The sequence below is a fragment of the Hydra vulgaris genome, chromosome 01, assembly GCF_038396675.1.
Source record: "Hydra vulgaris chromosome 01, alternate assembly HydraT2T_AEP".
NCBI lineage: Eukaryota > Metazoa > Cnidaria > Hydrozoa > Anthoathecata > Hydridae > Hydra > Hydra vulgaris.
Genome location: NC_088920.1, coordinates 43730001 through 43746699, shown reverse-complemented (window position 1 = coordinate 43746699; position 16699 = coordinate 43730001). Strand labels below are relative to the sequence as shown.

The window sequence follows — 16699 nt, the reverse complement described above, 5'->3', positions numbered from 1 at the left end:
ATTCATTAGACATGTTAATACAAAACTTTGTTTCGTTAATTTATATATATATACATATATATATATATATATATATATATATATATATATATATATATATATATATATATATATATATATATATATATATATATATATATATATGCATTAATATAAGGTTGAAGTTGAATTTCTCAGCAACATAATATTAGCTTAGAAATTAGCTAAAACTTTCAGTTAAACAACTTTTTATCTTTGTCATGAAATATAAAATGCTTATAACTACTTATCGTAGTCATAGTTACGGATTTACTTAATAAAAATATTTTATATGTTCATTGTGTACATTTAAAATCGTTAAAAATTGTTTTATTTAGGTACCGTTAAATAGAATTGTGTTTGATACCAATAAGTAGTATTGTGTTACAAGTTGTAAAATAATATTAGAGTATTTATAAATATTTTACGGTACTTAGCGGATCATAATATACTATCAAGTTAATTCGCAATAATAGCTATATAGTGAAAATTAACCTTATATCAGGCGTTTTATAACAGATTTCTTATCCTGATTTTGAAATGGATGAAGCATTTGATTTGTTAGATGATCTTGATGAAGAAGAGTTGCAAAAGCTTAATGCAGAACTACAAAACAATGTAATATTTTTTTCTGTTTACTACTGTGTACTGAGGTCTGCATGTTTTCATGTTCCGTGAACATAAACTTTTATAACTTATATTGCTTTTTTCAGAAGAAAAAAAAAAGTCTCCTTTATATGTAGGTACTGCCAAACCAAACTCTAATTTTCAGTCAATATATGTACTGACCCGCCTAAACCTAATTCAGTATGATACCTAAACTATATTCTACATTAATAAGGACAACTCGTGCTTGCCTAAGTACACAGTAAGCAGATTATTATTTTTGCAATCGTTAACTAAATTAAATTTATGCATATAATACTTCCATTAATTGCTTTTTTAAGTTTGTTTACCATAGTTTTATACCTGCATATCCTTATTCAAGTTTACTTTATGCTTAAAACTATTTTCAAACATTAAAAAAACAATATCCTACAATTTATCAAGACCCTAAAAATTTTATAGGATAGGTTGAATGCTCCAAATGAAAAAAGAAGGGAAGATGACAAAGAACGCATGTTTCAAAAGCGTGATATGGTATCAAAGCTTGACGAAATGGTAAGGTGCTAACAATTATCCTTCGTTACTAGTGTGTTATAAAAAAGTTGAAATTTTTATAGTGGGGTAGATGCATGTGAGGTATATGCAAATTTTTGTAGTGGTGTTTATGCATGCACCGAAAGGGAGTCAAAAATAAATGAAATATATGAATATATTTTATGAAGTTTAACGGGTGACAACTAAAAATCCGGAATGAGAAGAAATGTTAATTTTGAAAAAATAGTTTGTTCATAACAATTTAATATGGTTGATATATAATTGATGACAACTTAAAATATACAATAAAATTAATGGTTTCCCACAAAGGGTCCTTTATCCGCTACTCTGCGCAACTTTGTTTTAATTTTCGCGCAACTGGTGTACAAACCAGTTGTGTCCTTTTTTCTTGGTTTTACTTGAAGCTTTTTGAGTGCTCTGCTGATATACTGCTGGGAACACTCAAATATTCTAGCAGCATTGCGCTGGCTAATGCCATCTTTGATGTGGAAGCCATTATTGTGGGCTTTCGTCCGTATCTTTGCTGTCTTTCAACAGTACCACGTTTTAAAAGATCGTAAATTGTACTTTTCGATATACGTTCTTTCAAAAAATGTTCTACAGTAAACATTTTACCAACACTTTTATGGCGTTCATAAAAATGTACAACACGTTCTTGAAGAAGCTTCTCTTTAGACGACATTGACAACTAAATTGACAATTGTCAAACAAAAACTATGTAAAATTATTACTTGAATCATACACTACTTGATAATGTAATGAAGTGGCAAAGTTAAACAACTGAATATTTTTATTTTATTTTTTTTATTTTTTTATTTATTTTTGTTCCATAGTATACATTTTCGTGATTACATAATAAAGATTCGTTAATATTGAATATACATATAAATATAAAAAAAATCACAAACATAAATAATAAACAAACTTCTGTAATACGAACTGTAAGAAGAACGCGGGAAACTTGCAGAAGACCAAAAAGTGTTATCATCAAAAACCGCTTTAAATTGTCATACATTTATATATATATTATTTATATATATATATATATATATATATATATATATATATATATATATATATATATATATATATATATATATATATACATATATATATACATATATATATATATATATATATATATATATATATATATATATATATATATATATATATATATATATATATATATATATATATATACGTAAAGAAAAAGTAAAAAATATTTACAAAATTTTTACGTTAAATTGTTACATTATAATTGTATTAAAGTGTAAGATAACAATTATACAAACATGTATCGTTACTTTTTACTTAATATTATCACGTTTATTGCTAACGCAATGTTTGAAATATATATTAAAGTATATTAAAAAATAAGAGTTTATATAAGAAGCTAGCAGTGAACAAATTTAGAAAAAATCAGTAAGTAAATTTTTATACTTTAAAATACTCTTTCTAATAGTTTTTTTAAAGCCATTTAAGTTTTCAAGGTTAATAATATTTTGATTAAGTAACAAAAACTTATTCCAGATATGAGGTGCACAATAAGTAATTTTAAATTGCTCAAGCTTAGTTTTGCATGAAGACTCTAAAAGGGTACTATTTGTGCGCAACAGGTATTTATACGCTGGCTATTGTTTATAAAGACTATAGAAAATTGAAGGAGTTTTTTGTATTTTACTATTATACGTGAGACTTAAAACATTATATATATTTAGTTCAAACAATGTTAGTAAAGATATCTGTTCAAAAAGAGGCTTTGTGTGTTCTTTTTTATTTTTAAAATTAATTATTCGTATAGCATGCTTCTGTTTACGATAGAGAGGTTCTAGTTTGCTTTTATAGGTACTACCCCATGCTGTATTACCGTAATTTAAATAACTTTGAACAAAGCTAAAGCAGATTTGTTTGAGTAGCGGCTTTTTCAATAAATGGCGTGATCGGTATATTATTCAGATATTTTTAGATATTTTACTACCTAAATAGACGATATGTTTATTCCAATTTAGATTTTCGTCAATAAAAACACCTAAAAATTTAGTAACATTATCCCTTCTTATTTCTCTATTTTCAATAAACAATTTTGGAAGAGAAGATTCAACTTCTTTTTTTTTATAGCTTTCTATTCACTCACTGACGAGTCCGCATTTTTTGATTTTTTGATTTTTTTTTTTTTTTTTTGTGGAGGTCAAAACTTCACAGCGCTTTTTGAAGCAATTCTTTTGATCGTACAGCCCTGAAATTTTACAAATAATCTTTTGCCGACTAAAAAAAGCTATATTTGTTACATTTGATTCAATAAGTATTTTAGATTTACGATGCCCCACCTCCCCGTTGGTTAGATCTGGAACTTCGAAAAAAATATCGGAAACCGAGAGGGCATAAAAAAGTGTTAAGTATCAATATAAATTTAATTAAAAATCTTACAAATATTCCACTTGTTAATTTCAGACAAATAAAAATGCGTCCACAAAAGAACAAATACATCAACCGAGAAGAAGACCCAACCAACATTTAAATTAATTAAAAAAAATATGCTCCAAATATTTTTGTTAATTATTATATACAGAATTCAAAATAAATTTTTATTGAATATTAATCATAATCAATAAGTGTAATAATTCAATTTTATCAAGACTAAAAAGGAGAAAATAAAATAAATAAAAAAAACTTTTTAAAAATAGCTTTCTATTCAATCGACTAAAAAGTAGAAAATAACTTTTTTCTGTTTCTGGTACTCGTGGAAATCATGTACTTAGTAATAATCACTTTTGTAAAGCCAATACAGGAAGACATTGAAGGCAATTCATGTACGTATGTAAACAAACAAACTCATCGAAGTAAAGGAATAGAAAGTTTGGCGCCTTTTAAGTCAGATGCTTTCAAAATCAAATTCGTTTTAAATGTACATAAAGCTACAGACGCCAAACTTTCTATTCCTTTACTTCAATGAGTTTGTTTGTTTACATACGTACATGAATTGACTTCAATGTCTCCCAGTATTGGCTTTACAAAAGTGATTATTACTAAGTACATGATTTCCACGAGTACCAGAAACAGAAAAAAGTTATTTTCTACTTTTTAGTCGATTGAATAGAAAGCTATTTTTAAAAAGTTTTTTTTATTTATTTTATTTATAAGAAGGATGAAATAAAGAAAACTTCGTTTTACTTGAGTTAACAGAAAGTTTATTTGCCCTAAACCATCCAGAAATTTTTTCTAATTCTTGATTCATTTCTACGCACAGTTCGTTTACAATTTTTCCGGAGATAAAAAAGTTGCTATCATCAGCAAGCATTATAGTTGAAATTCTTTTTGATGCCCGACAGAGATCGTTAATATAGATTAAAAAAAGCAAAGGCCCAAGTATTAAACCCTGAGGAACATCACACTTTAATATAGAAGGGTTAGAGAGTCTATTATCTCCATAGTATATAGATTGCACACGTTTATCTAAGTAGCTTTCTATCCATTTGTTCGTTCTACCCCTTATGCCATACATGTTAAGCTTTGATAACAATATTCTGTGGTCGACTGTATCAAAAGCCTTAGAGAGATCTATGAATACACCTAACATAACTTATCCGTTTGTAAAAGAGTTTTTTATTTCATCAACTAGATGAAGGAATATGACTTGCGCATTTTCTTTTTGTCCGGATTTTTAGTTGTCACCCGTTATATGAATATATTTTAACAAGTTTATGTAAATATATTTTAATAAACTTTTATTAATAGATTTTTATTATTTAAAAACATAAAACGTTGTATAATATAAATATAAACAATGTTCATATTAAAAAGTCGTTTAAATAACGTTTTTTAAACGCTTTTTGTAAGTCGTGTGTTTATTAACACACATTATTAATAATACTAGCTGACTGGACCCAAAGATACGAGTTTTTGTAAATCTATTCCACGCAGACCTTTTCTATATTTTTTTCCTTATATACATACCCTAGCTTTCTGGCTAATCAGAGTCTTGTTTTCCAGTCTGCTGTAAAAGTAGCACTTGCTATCTCTATTCTTAAAAATTTAGGAAAGCGATCTGACTAGTTTAACTACCACCCCATTAGTCTTCTTACAATCATAAGTAAAGTTTTTAAGTCTTTAATTAACAAACACTTAATTTCTCATCTTAAATCTAATACCTTACTTTCTGATCATCAGTATGGGCTGCACTCTTTTCGTTCTACTGCTAATTTATTAATGCATTAAATAAATGTGGAGAGGCTATCACTCTCAACATTTCTAAAGCCTTTGATAAAGTTTGGTATAGTGGTTTTCTACATAAACTCTCTTCGATGTATCAGGTAACATCTTTAAGATTATTAAATCCTTCCTTACCAGTCGTAGTATAAAAGTTGTCCTCGATGGACAGCACTCTTATTCATATCCTCTAACTTCAGAGGTTCTTCAAGGTTCAATCCTTGGCCCTAACTTTTTTTAATTTATATTAAAAATCTTCCTGAAATTCTCACATTTAAAGTAGCATTGTTTGCTGATAAAACTGTCATTTGTTCCTGTATTAATAAGAAACAAACCCTCTCTGATTGCTTGGAGAGGGCATTTGAGCTTAAAAAGAATCTCACATAAGGCTCTCAGTTACTGATGAACTTTAACTTAGATAAAACTCAATTTTTTTAGGCTATTACAAAAATCTAGATCTTCCTATATTTATGAGCGGTAATGTACTTGATGATTCATCTTCGTTTTCAAGGATTAACTCTTACTTCCGGTCTTTCTTGTAAATCATATATCGAATTGATTACAAAATTAGCATCTGCTAAGGTTACATATCCTTATCGTGCTCGCTTTTTTCTTACTCCGGATCTATTCTATATCTCTATAAATCTTTTCTCTTTAACTAAACTAAGTGCAAAAGCGTATAGTAAACACAGTTAAACCTCTGCACTTGCAGTCAACCTTCAACTATTGTTACATCGTCGTAATGTTGCTTTTCTTTCTATTTTTTATAGATATTATAATGGGCGCCTCTCTATAGAGCTAGCGTCTCTTGTGCCATTTACTAATTATAACTGCAAACTTGAGTTTTCAGGCGGTATATGGATATTATTATTCCATTTACCGCCTGCAAACACAACAGGTACTAATGAAGTTTATATTTACAGACGTTTGTTGTAACGCTATACAAACGACGGAACTAATAAGGTGACGCTATTTTAGCAATAGGAAATTATCAAGAGAGGGGCAAATCTAAAATTGCAGATTCAAATTTTCCACTCATACGAGACAATATGCTTCGCATTTTTTCAATCGTGTCAATTTTTTTAAATACAATAACATAAATACAAAATTCAAAGTGAAACAGTTCAAGTAAAAAAGACTTGTGATAATTAGAGAAGTTTTCTTTACACGATCCTGTATAAAAGGTTATATAAATTGATTTTTTACATTTGCCAATAACATATTTGTTTATTGTTATATTATCTTATATTAGATACTCTGCAATAAAGCTGCGCTTACTTAGAGAACCTGCTTAAAAAGTGTTGGCTAATTGCAATCGGTATAAGATTTTAAATTATGGTTTGTTTTACAATTACATGCGTAAATTCGATAGAATAGTGGTTTAATTCACTGTCATCGGTGCCGTTTTGCAAGGGTTCAAATCGGCCCCTTATATATATGGCTATTTCCACAATGGAAGAGATAAATTTCGTGTTTAAAAATATCTTTTTTCTAAAGGTTTTAATTCTTTAATTATAGTTTAAACACCTTAAAATTATTGTTAAAATAAATTTTGAGTAGAAAATGTTTGAACCGAGTAGATAAATTTGATGAATGTTAGCAACTGTTTGTTCTTTTTATTATTCGAAAAAGTGAGTAAAATTTGAGGGCGAGTTATTGGAATATTTTAAACAAAACATATCCATATTTTTGTTTAGAAAGAACCTTTGAGATTACATATATATCTTGAGTAAAAAGAATTTAACTCTTTAAAAATAATTCAAGTGTTTTTTTGTCACATACACATCTGCAAAAATTACATTGCGTCACTGAACTAAAAGCTAAAAAAGTTTAATTATCGCAATGAAATTATGCTTTATGGCGAGGTTTTTTTAGAAATTATATATTTTAATGTAAACTTTTAATCATTACTAAAAAAAAAATTGGTCAAAAAGCATTGTATTAACATATAGTTATAGTTTAAAAGCTGTTGCGTCACTGAACCCATCGACGGGATAATTAGCGTTTTATAAAATAGCGCGTAAGGAAGTCAAAATATCATCCAAAAGTTCAGATTTCGTTGTGGGTTTTCAAATTTTTCAAATTTAAATAAATTTTTGCATTTTAGTATTGTGAAGGGCTATTAGTAAATATTAGTAAACTTTTGGATTTATGTTACATTTTCTTATAAAGTTGTAAATTTTTAAGAAATGGAATCAAAATTAGAAGTAAAAAAAAACGTTATGCAGAATACCAAGCTAATTATGATTCTCGGAATGCTGATAAAAAGAAAGAAATGTCCAGAGTTAGATCTAAGAGATATCGAGAAAAATTGAAAGCCGATCCTAATAAAAAAACAGCTTATGCTGCTAAAGCAAAATTAGGAGTTTTAAAAAGTCGCGCTTTAAAAAGAAAACTAAAATCAATATCAAAGACCAAGCTCATCTTTTAAAAACGTTCAACAAAGAGGAAAAGCATTGAAAAAAGTTTTAAAAGCACTACCAACTTTAAAGGAGAAACAATCTGAAAAAAATAGAATATATAGAAAAATAGAAAAAATTCTTTCTATTCTTTCAAATAGCTCTGCTTGTAAAGATAATTCGGGTCTACCTCCAGGATGTTCAAAGCTGTATGGTCTTTCTGAAAGCGATGTTTTAGCAGTTGTAAACTTTTATAATGAAGATGAAGTTTCCCAAATATCACCAAACAAAAAAGATGTGACTCGAATTTAATTATCTGACGGAAAAGCAAACAATATTCAGATACGTCATTTATATTATACGCTAAAAGAAGCTTTCGAGTTATTCAAGGAAAAGCATCTGCACATAAAAATTGGACTCAGCAAATTTTGCAACCTTCGTCCACGCAATGTAAAATCAGTTACAAAATTTCCGGATAATGTTTGTGTTTGTAGTTTACATGAAAATATGCGATTTGCCTTAAATGCATTAACAAAATCGATTCAAGCGCCTTCAATCAAAGTTGGATCTGAAATGATAAATAACTTTGTTTGTGAACCGTACACAAACGATTGCGCCTATGACAAATGCGTTGCATGCAAAGGTATGAAACAGTTCGATAAACACTTGCAAACTGTTAATACATTTGGTTTCGAAATATCCTGGGACGAGTGGAGAAAGCCTGAAACTAAAACATATGCAAACATTGAACAAATTTCAAAAAAGTCTACTGTAACAGAACTCATCCAACACATATCAGCAATGCGTGATAAGTTCGTTAAACACGCATTTGAAAAGAAAAACTAATCAACAATTTTTAATAAACTAAAGGAGGTTTCGATGAGTGTTAATTCTGAAATTGCGGTAATCCAAGTTGACTGGGCTGAAAACGCTAGGTGTTTCTATCAAAATGAGCCACAAGCGGCTCATTTTGGTCAGCGGCTCATTTTGGTTTCTATCATGACCCTAGCAGTCTGGAACATTGAGTTAAAAACATTTGCCATAGTTTCAGATTCAACTGATTATTCTAAGTCTTCCGTTATACCGTACATTGACAAAATCCTTCACTTTATTCCTGATCAAGTCAAAGAAGTACACATGTTTAGCGATAATGCCACTTCTCAGTTCAAAAACAAAAGCATTATGGCTGCAATGGTTGTGTTTGAAAAACGTTTTCATAAAAAATTCTTCTGACATTTCTTTGCAGCGATGCACGGGAAAGGAGTGGTTGACGGAATAAGAGCTACTGTTAAGCGAATCGCAGCCCTGAGAGTTAAAACTAGTCAATACGAAATCAGGTCAGCAGCAGATTTTGCGTTAGCATTACAAGATTTGCAAATATCTGTAATTCACATGTCAGAAAACGATACAAGACAACAAAAAAATGAACTTGGATTCAGTTCAATTTTAAGTTATTCAAGAAAAATCAAAGTTATGTCAAAATCGCATTATTTTTATGTTCAGAATGATAACGTTGTTCCGATGCTATTTTCACCTGAGTATAATTAAAATTTATTACAAAATAACAAAACTTTTTAAAATGATTTTAATTTCGTCTTTTTGTTTCGTCACTGAACGTTGCGTCACTGAACTGGTAGTTTTTTTTCTGTAAAATAAAACGATATGAAAACTTTATTGTTTGTGGCTGTTTTTTATGACTACCTTATTGCCAAATGAATAAATTACAACAAAAAAATCTAATAAGTCAAGCAAGAATTAAAATTTCAGCGAAAACTCCATTTAAAAGTATGCTGATAAAAAAACACTTTTTTCCGCGTTGCGTCACTGAACTCATTTTTTAATTTTTGCTATGTAGCAGTGTTACGTTAATACAATTGTGTTTAGTTTATATTATAAAATTTTAATTCAAGATTGATTTAGAGTAATAAAAATTATTTTTGAGTTATAGAAAAATTGCTATTAAAAAAAATCTCTCCGCATGATGCGTCACTGAACTATGGAATTGGCCATATATCCTAGCTTTGCGGACCCGTAAAATACGGGTCTATACAAAACCAACCATTTCTATACTTAAAAATTAACATCCACATCTTTTCCGCATAGGTAGAGCATTTAAGAGATTTTGTAATTACGTTTATTTTTCTCCAAGGGAATTGTCCATAAACTGTTAAATTTATATTGTCGAGTTTGTTAAATTTAAGTTGTCGGATTGTTATAGATATTTATTAAATGGTCTTTAAAATATTACTCTTTCTTTATTTATTGCTTTGGAATAAAGTTAGTTTAGCAATTTTTTCTAATTAAAAAGTATGGTTATTTTACTCGCAAGTTTTAGCCCAATACGGATAAATATATTCCTTATTATTTTAGTATTATTATTTTATTTTTCTATTAATGGCAAACAGTTTAGTAAAAACATTTCAAAAATAACTTCTTAATCTAAAGAATATTTAAATAGCAAGCAGTTTAAACTAAAAAATAGTTATTTCCAAATAGCCTCGATTTATGTTACTTTATTTTACTCATCTGTCCGGAGATAAAAGCAACTTATCCACTTCAATTTGGTTTTAATAACAAGAGTTCAACTTTGCATGCAGATTTTGTTATAAGCAAAACAAGTAAACATTAAATCAGCAACAATTAGTTTTTGGCATGTGCAACTGGATTCCTTGACACCTTTAGCAGTATGTTTTAAGTCATTGTCTTGCTTAAAAATAAGTTACCCAGTACGTCCCATTTTCATTTTCTGGATTATCTTTCAGAATATTTAGAAAGACATTTATCTATAGTAATATCAATGAATACCATGTTTCCTATACCTGCAACATTTGGACTCCTCCAAATTTTAATTCTTTTATCCAATGAAAACACATTAAATTTTGACTCATTGCTGAAAATGATATATTTCAAGGATGTTTGTAATTCATTTATATGATGCTTTGCAAAGTAAAGGCATTTGGCTCCATTGACTTTGCTAATGTAGGGCTTTTTTAATTGGACTTGGTCATTTCCAGAACTTCTTAAGGTTATTCTTAAAGTTTCAGAACCTACTTCTAAATTGTAATTTTTTTGTAGCATTTCAGCAAGTTTTGAAGCACTTGTTTTAGGATTCTATCTAATTATTTAGAGAATAGCTTATCGATGCAATGATTCAGTTTTCCTTGGCTGTTCTATGTGAGGTTTATCATAATTTTTTTATGTAATTTGGTATTTCTTGATAATGGACTGCACAGTTGCACGAAATTTCTTTACTATTTTAGCTATATTTTGCTGTGATTTTTCCTCCTTCCATAGCATTTGGACCTCACATTTCTTTTTACAATTTATTTCAAATATATGGCTTAAATTCCTATATGATAAAATAAACATGATGTTATTTTTTGTTACATATTGTTGAAATTTGAGTTTATTTTAATTTTTTAGTTTGTTAGAACTTTTTATGTGATTTAGTTTGATTTAAAGTTCGAGTGCTTTATTTCAGTATTTTTTTTGTGAAACTAAAGATAATCAATAAGTCTTTATCTTTAAATAAGAGATTTAATGCTGTTTTTTTGTTTAATGTTTAAGCAAAGAAACCAGTCTTTTCATTTTTTGAAGTTCTAAATTTAAATTTTCAGCTATGGGAAAGAAATTTAATATTTCATCAACAAAAATTAATCAAATTAAATTTCTTTCACAGAATACACATTATTCTCAGAAAAAAACTGCGTAAATTGATACCGGAGAAAAGTTTGGTGTAAAGAGACCACCTTCTAAACGCAAAATAATACAAAAAGCAGACAGAATCATTCGGAGCATCTGTCTGGAGAACAGGAAAATGCTACAAAAGGTATCGACTATGCTGCTATTTTTGTATCAGATCGCACCATTCACAGAAAGCTGAGCAAAGAGGGATTGATGTGTCATTATCCAGCCAAGAAACCGAAACTAACTTTTTTCATCAAGAAAAAATGCCTTGAATAGGCTCTAAGTTATTGGTACTGGTCTGTTTAGGATTAGGAAAGGTTTTAATTTACTTTTTTATTCATAACTTAGTTTACAATTTTTTTATAATTATTATAAATTAGAATAAGTGTTACTTTAGGTTTGCTTCTCAGACAAGTCAACCTTTCAAGTGATGATGGACAAAATAGCTTTTATCGTAGACTAAACAAAAAGTTTCATCCAACTGTTTTGAGGAAACAGTTAAGCATCCAGTATCAGTAATGATCTGGTCTGTCGTTTGTTGGAAAAGAGCAGGACCTTCCTACAAAGTAGTTTGATCAGCATATAGAAGTTTTGGAGAATCAGTTGATTCCCTAAATGGCAGATTGGTCTAAATATATCCAAAATCTTATATTTATGCAACATGTGGCAACTTGTCACACAGCAAAAAGTATTATGATTTATTTAAAACGCATAAAAAATGATATATTTTCATGGCCAGACAATTCATTAGATCTCAACCTCATAGAAAAGCAAATGATTGGAAAACAAATTATAACTAACAAGCAAGGTCTTATGGAAATGATTATCAGGATCTGGCACAATAACCCAGAGTTAACAGAAATTATAAAAAAGTCAAATATCTAAACAAAATAAAAAATGTAAAATAAAAATATAAAACAAAAGTAATGCATAGATTTAACTAAATCTAACTTTTATAAAAAAATGTTACATAATAACTGGTTGTTAGTCAGGTGACTATCAAATTATTTTGCTTGATACTGGTTATGAAGACTTTCTAGAAATATTTGAAAGACTTATCAATCAATCAATCAAATTTATTGACAGGCTCAAGGCCCAATATAATAAATATACAATGGGTAAAATAAAGTGGATATGAACAAAAAAAGACTTACGCACCTGAATATAAACAAAACCCAAGAAAAAAAAAAATAGTAAAGATAAGAAATTAAAGTGTTATAAATATAACTCAACTCTCCATTTAAACAGTCTGAGTTAACAAAAGCTTCTATGACGAAGTTCTCACTATTCTGCAGTAGTAACAGTGAGGAGTATTGTTGCTTACTCTTATTAAAAGTGGAAGAGAGAGTTTCAAGAGTTAATTGATTAGTATTTAGTAAACTTAATACCATATTTACTTTTTTTTTTTCTTTAAGGTAAAGCTAGATTGTAACAAATCTCGATATAAGTCGTAATTCTGAATACCTCTTGCAACAGATTTTTTTTTAACAAAGATTTAGATTTAACATTTTAAAGAGGAATCTACTGTGAGTCAATATCGACAATTCATGTCAATACTAAAGTCAATACTGCTGTCTTGAAAGGTTTAAATAAATTTGCATTTATAAAAAACTCTGGTTTGGCTAAATTATTAACTGATGTGTTTGATCTTGGATTAGTGATTACATTACAAGCTGTCAGACCAATCTCAAATTTTCAAGTTCGATATCTTCTAGAACTATTTTTGTTTTGTCGGTTGTCTGATTATTCTGCGGGACTGCTATTGCATCACTAATTGCTTTTATTTGTTCAAAGTGGTCTGGATTAGTCACTAACCAGTCTATAAAATACACATAGTTTAGCAAATAAGCTGCCAACAGATTTGTTTAGATTACCAAGGAATTATAAGGAAAGATTTTACCTGATTTATAGCTAGATTCAATATTGAATCTTGCCATATCCTTTTTAGATATTTCTTTAAAATCCTGTAAAATTGTTTGCTATAACTTCATGTTTTGGGTTACAAAATACAAAAACATAAATTTTTTGGAAAATTTTTTGTAAATATGTGAAATGTTCAGAGGAATTGTTACCTGAGGCTATAAAACAGTATTAATAATTCACCTAAAATAATCTAACTAATCTAAAATAATCTAACTAATCTTGGACCAAGATTAGTTTTTAATATAAGTTCATTGAAAAGCCATAACCTACATGATGCAAAAAATTAATTAATTTTTAAGTCATACATGTAACATAAACTACTTAGGGGACATCCATAAAGTACGTACGTAGTAAAACTACTCATTATGACTTATTGTATTACTTGTTTTTGACCAGTTGTGAACCTAATTTTGACCATCAGCTGGAATAAGGTATAGACTTGACCAGATTTTGGTCTTTCTTCCAGGTGCAGTTAAAGTCAGAAATACAATCTACAGAAATAACTTAGCATAATTATAAAGCTAAAATAATCTTTTTACGAAGTATAATAATAGTTTAAATAAACAAAATTTTCTAAATTGATAAGTATTTCCTTTTTTAATATCTTTAAACTGGATGCTTACACACTTTAAAGTAGTACTTTATGAGAAAAATATTAACAGGGCCAACAACATGTAGGGAAAGGGGAGGAAATTGACAATTGTGCTCCTCTACTTTGATACCCTTGTCGTTGGTCATGATTAATTGTGATAAACTTATAACTAAACTAATACTTATGTTTTTTTTTTTTTTTATTGGCTGAGTTTATACTAGTCTCAAATAAGTTAGATTCACAAGCATAACACAGAAATCAAGACAAAAATATTAAATTTAAATTGTGGCTGGAATTTGGTTAATCGCTTGAATTTGTTCCTTTTACCCTGCAAATAAAATGATGATTACACTTATCGCTACTAAGGGCTATACGCCTGAGTACAATTTTTATTATGTTTCACAAGTACCCTGAAGGACGCATCCCATGGAATTTTTTTTGAATTTGAAAGTAGTCTTACTATACTTTAGTCTTACATTTTATAACTGTAAAAATTTAAACCATTTGTTGGTAGCTGATATATATATGTATATATATATTAGGGTGGGGCATAAAACACCAAAGTCATTAAAAAAAATACCATAATAATTTTTCTCGTTCCTTTTGATATGTGTATTAAAAAAATGTAATTTTTTTATTTTTATGAGTACCCCTATGGTTGGTCCCAGCAGTCCGAAAATTAGAAAATTTATAATTTTTTGTAAATAATAAGTGGGGCAGGGTCACTTACAAATATTTTAAAGATATCTTAAGGGTTATTTTTGTAGCCTGATATATCTTTTTTTAGATTATGTTTTGTTTTGTTGCAAAAGATGATGGAAATGATCAGCCCTACCTATTTAAATCTATGTTTGTATATTTGGGAGGAAGGGGGGGGATGTTTAAGTTAAAAAAATTGGTAATTTTTAAAATTTTTATCGTAGTGTAAATAAAAATAATGCAAACAAAAAATAGTTTTGGAAAAATATCTCATCGTGAAGTTTTTCTTGTTGGAAAAACAATTGGAACAATACCTAATACACAATTGCCAACTAAAAAAACTGTATTGCAATATTACCATTACAGAGATCTTATGCTAAGAGCTGATTTTCCAAACATTTCCTCAGTTAGTATAGCTTCATGTCCTCTTGGTGATTTTTTTACTGCACAATGTGCTGAAATAGGCGGTTGTCTCCAAAAATGTTTACCATGCGTTGTTTATGAGGTGAAGAAAATATGGCAAAAAGCAGGAATTCCTTTTATTAATACTGACAAGCATATCAGGTTTTTATAAATTTAAAATAATTTTAATTTTTAGTTTAATCCAATTTCAAATTTATGTTATATAAGTAGCAATTATAAAGTCATACAATTTTATATATTTATAATAAATTACATTAATTTTAATGCATTCTTCTACATTGGTTTTAGAGACAAGATTGTTGACTTGGAAAAGAAGAGAAAAGAAGAGAAAAGAAACAAACACAGGAGCCGTTTAAGTACAAATTTAGTTTTAAAAAGAGAAGTTTTCAAGAATGCTAGAGGAGGTATTTGATGTAAGTCAAAAGAATTGTGAAGGTATTATTATGAAAGATAAAACTAAAGATATAAAAACTAGAAGAGAAGATGCAGATTTTCTTAACGACCAGAAAGGAGCGCGTGTTCAGAAAATGTTGGGTAAAGATAAAATTTTACAAAAATTTGTAAAAAACAAAACAAAAAGAGAAATGAAAATAAAAAATCAAAGAATAAAAGAGTTCGTAAGAAAACAGAAAGAGTTGGTTACTGAGAAATATGAAAACACAACAAAAAATTTTAATACTTTAGATGATAACCAAGATGAAGAGTATCTACAGCCTTCTAGAAAAATTAGAAAATCTAATGTTGTTCCTCTTATTGTTCCAAAAAATATAGGAAAAGATTTAGCTCCAACAGCATCACGATATGGAATAAGTTCGACTGCACTGAGTGCAACTCTTACTTCTCTTATAAATAATAGTTCTGGAACGACAGATGATTTTTCTTTTTCTAAACGAAGTATTTTGAGGCAGAAAAAATTAAGTATAAGAAAAACTGCCTTTAATATTAAAGACAACTTTATTACATTGGCTAAGGGTAAAAGTCTTACTGTACATTTTGACTCAAAAATTATGTTAGAAATGAAAGAACTTGGTAAAGAAAAAGTTGAAAGAGTAGCTGTACTAATCAGTTCACCAGATCTCTCAGATTCCCAACTTTTGGGTATTTTAATTGTGGAAGATGGCACTGCTGAGTCTCTTGGGAAAGCAATCAAAAAAACTTTACAAGACTGGGAGCTATTTGACTATGTTGATTGTCTGTCCTTTGACACCACTGTTACAAATACTGGTTGGCTAAAAGGAGTCTGTACTCTTATTGAGCAGGAAAAGCTTTAATTTGGGTGGCTTGTCGAAATCACGTTTATGAATTACATATAAAGGTAAATATTGAAAAAATCATATAATATTTTTATATTTATTTATATATTTAATTATTAATTAAATATATAAATAAATATAGTTCATCAAGAAATAATTAAATAATATATTTAATTATTTCTTGATGAATTAAATGCTTTATTAATAAAATTTATTTAAATGATTTGAAATAAACATATTTTAGCACTTCTCAAATGCTTTTACTGGTGGTAAAACAAGTGGACCAAAGACTGAGTTAATTGATAGGCTGAAGGGTAATTGGAAATCGATTCTTG

General features: G+C 28.5%; 1 protein-coding gene across 1 annotated transcript in view; it reads left to right on the top strand.

Moving 5' to 3' along the window:
- Window positions 1-397: 397 nt before the first annotated feature.
- Window positions 398-16699, top strand: part of LOC100213204 (leiomodin-3) — a 55654-nt gene continuing 39352 nt past the window's right edge. The window contains exons 1-2 of the mRNA XM_065788273.1: window positions 398-636; window positions 1087-1179. Of these exons, the coding sequence (XP_065644345.1) occupies window positions 559-636; window positions 1087-1179 (171 nt within the window). The 5' untranslated portion in view covers window positions 398-558. The remainder of the gene's footprint in view (window positions 637-1086; window positions 1180-16699) is intronic.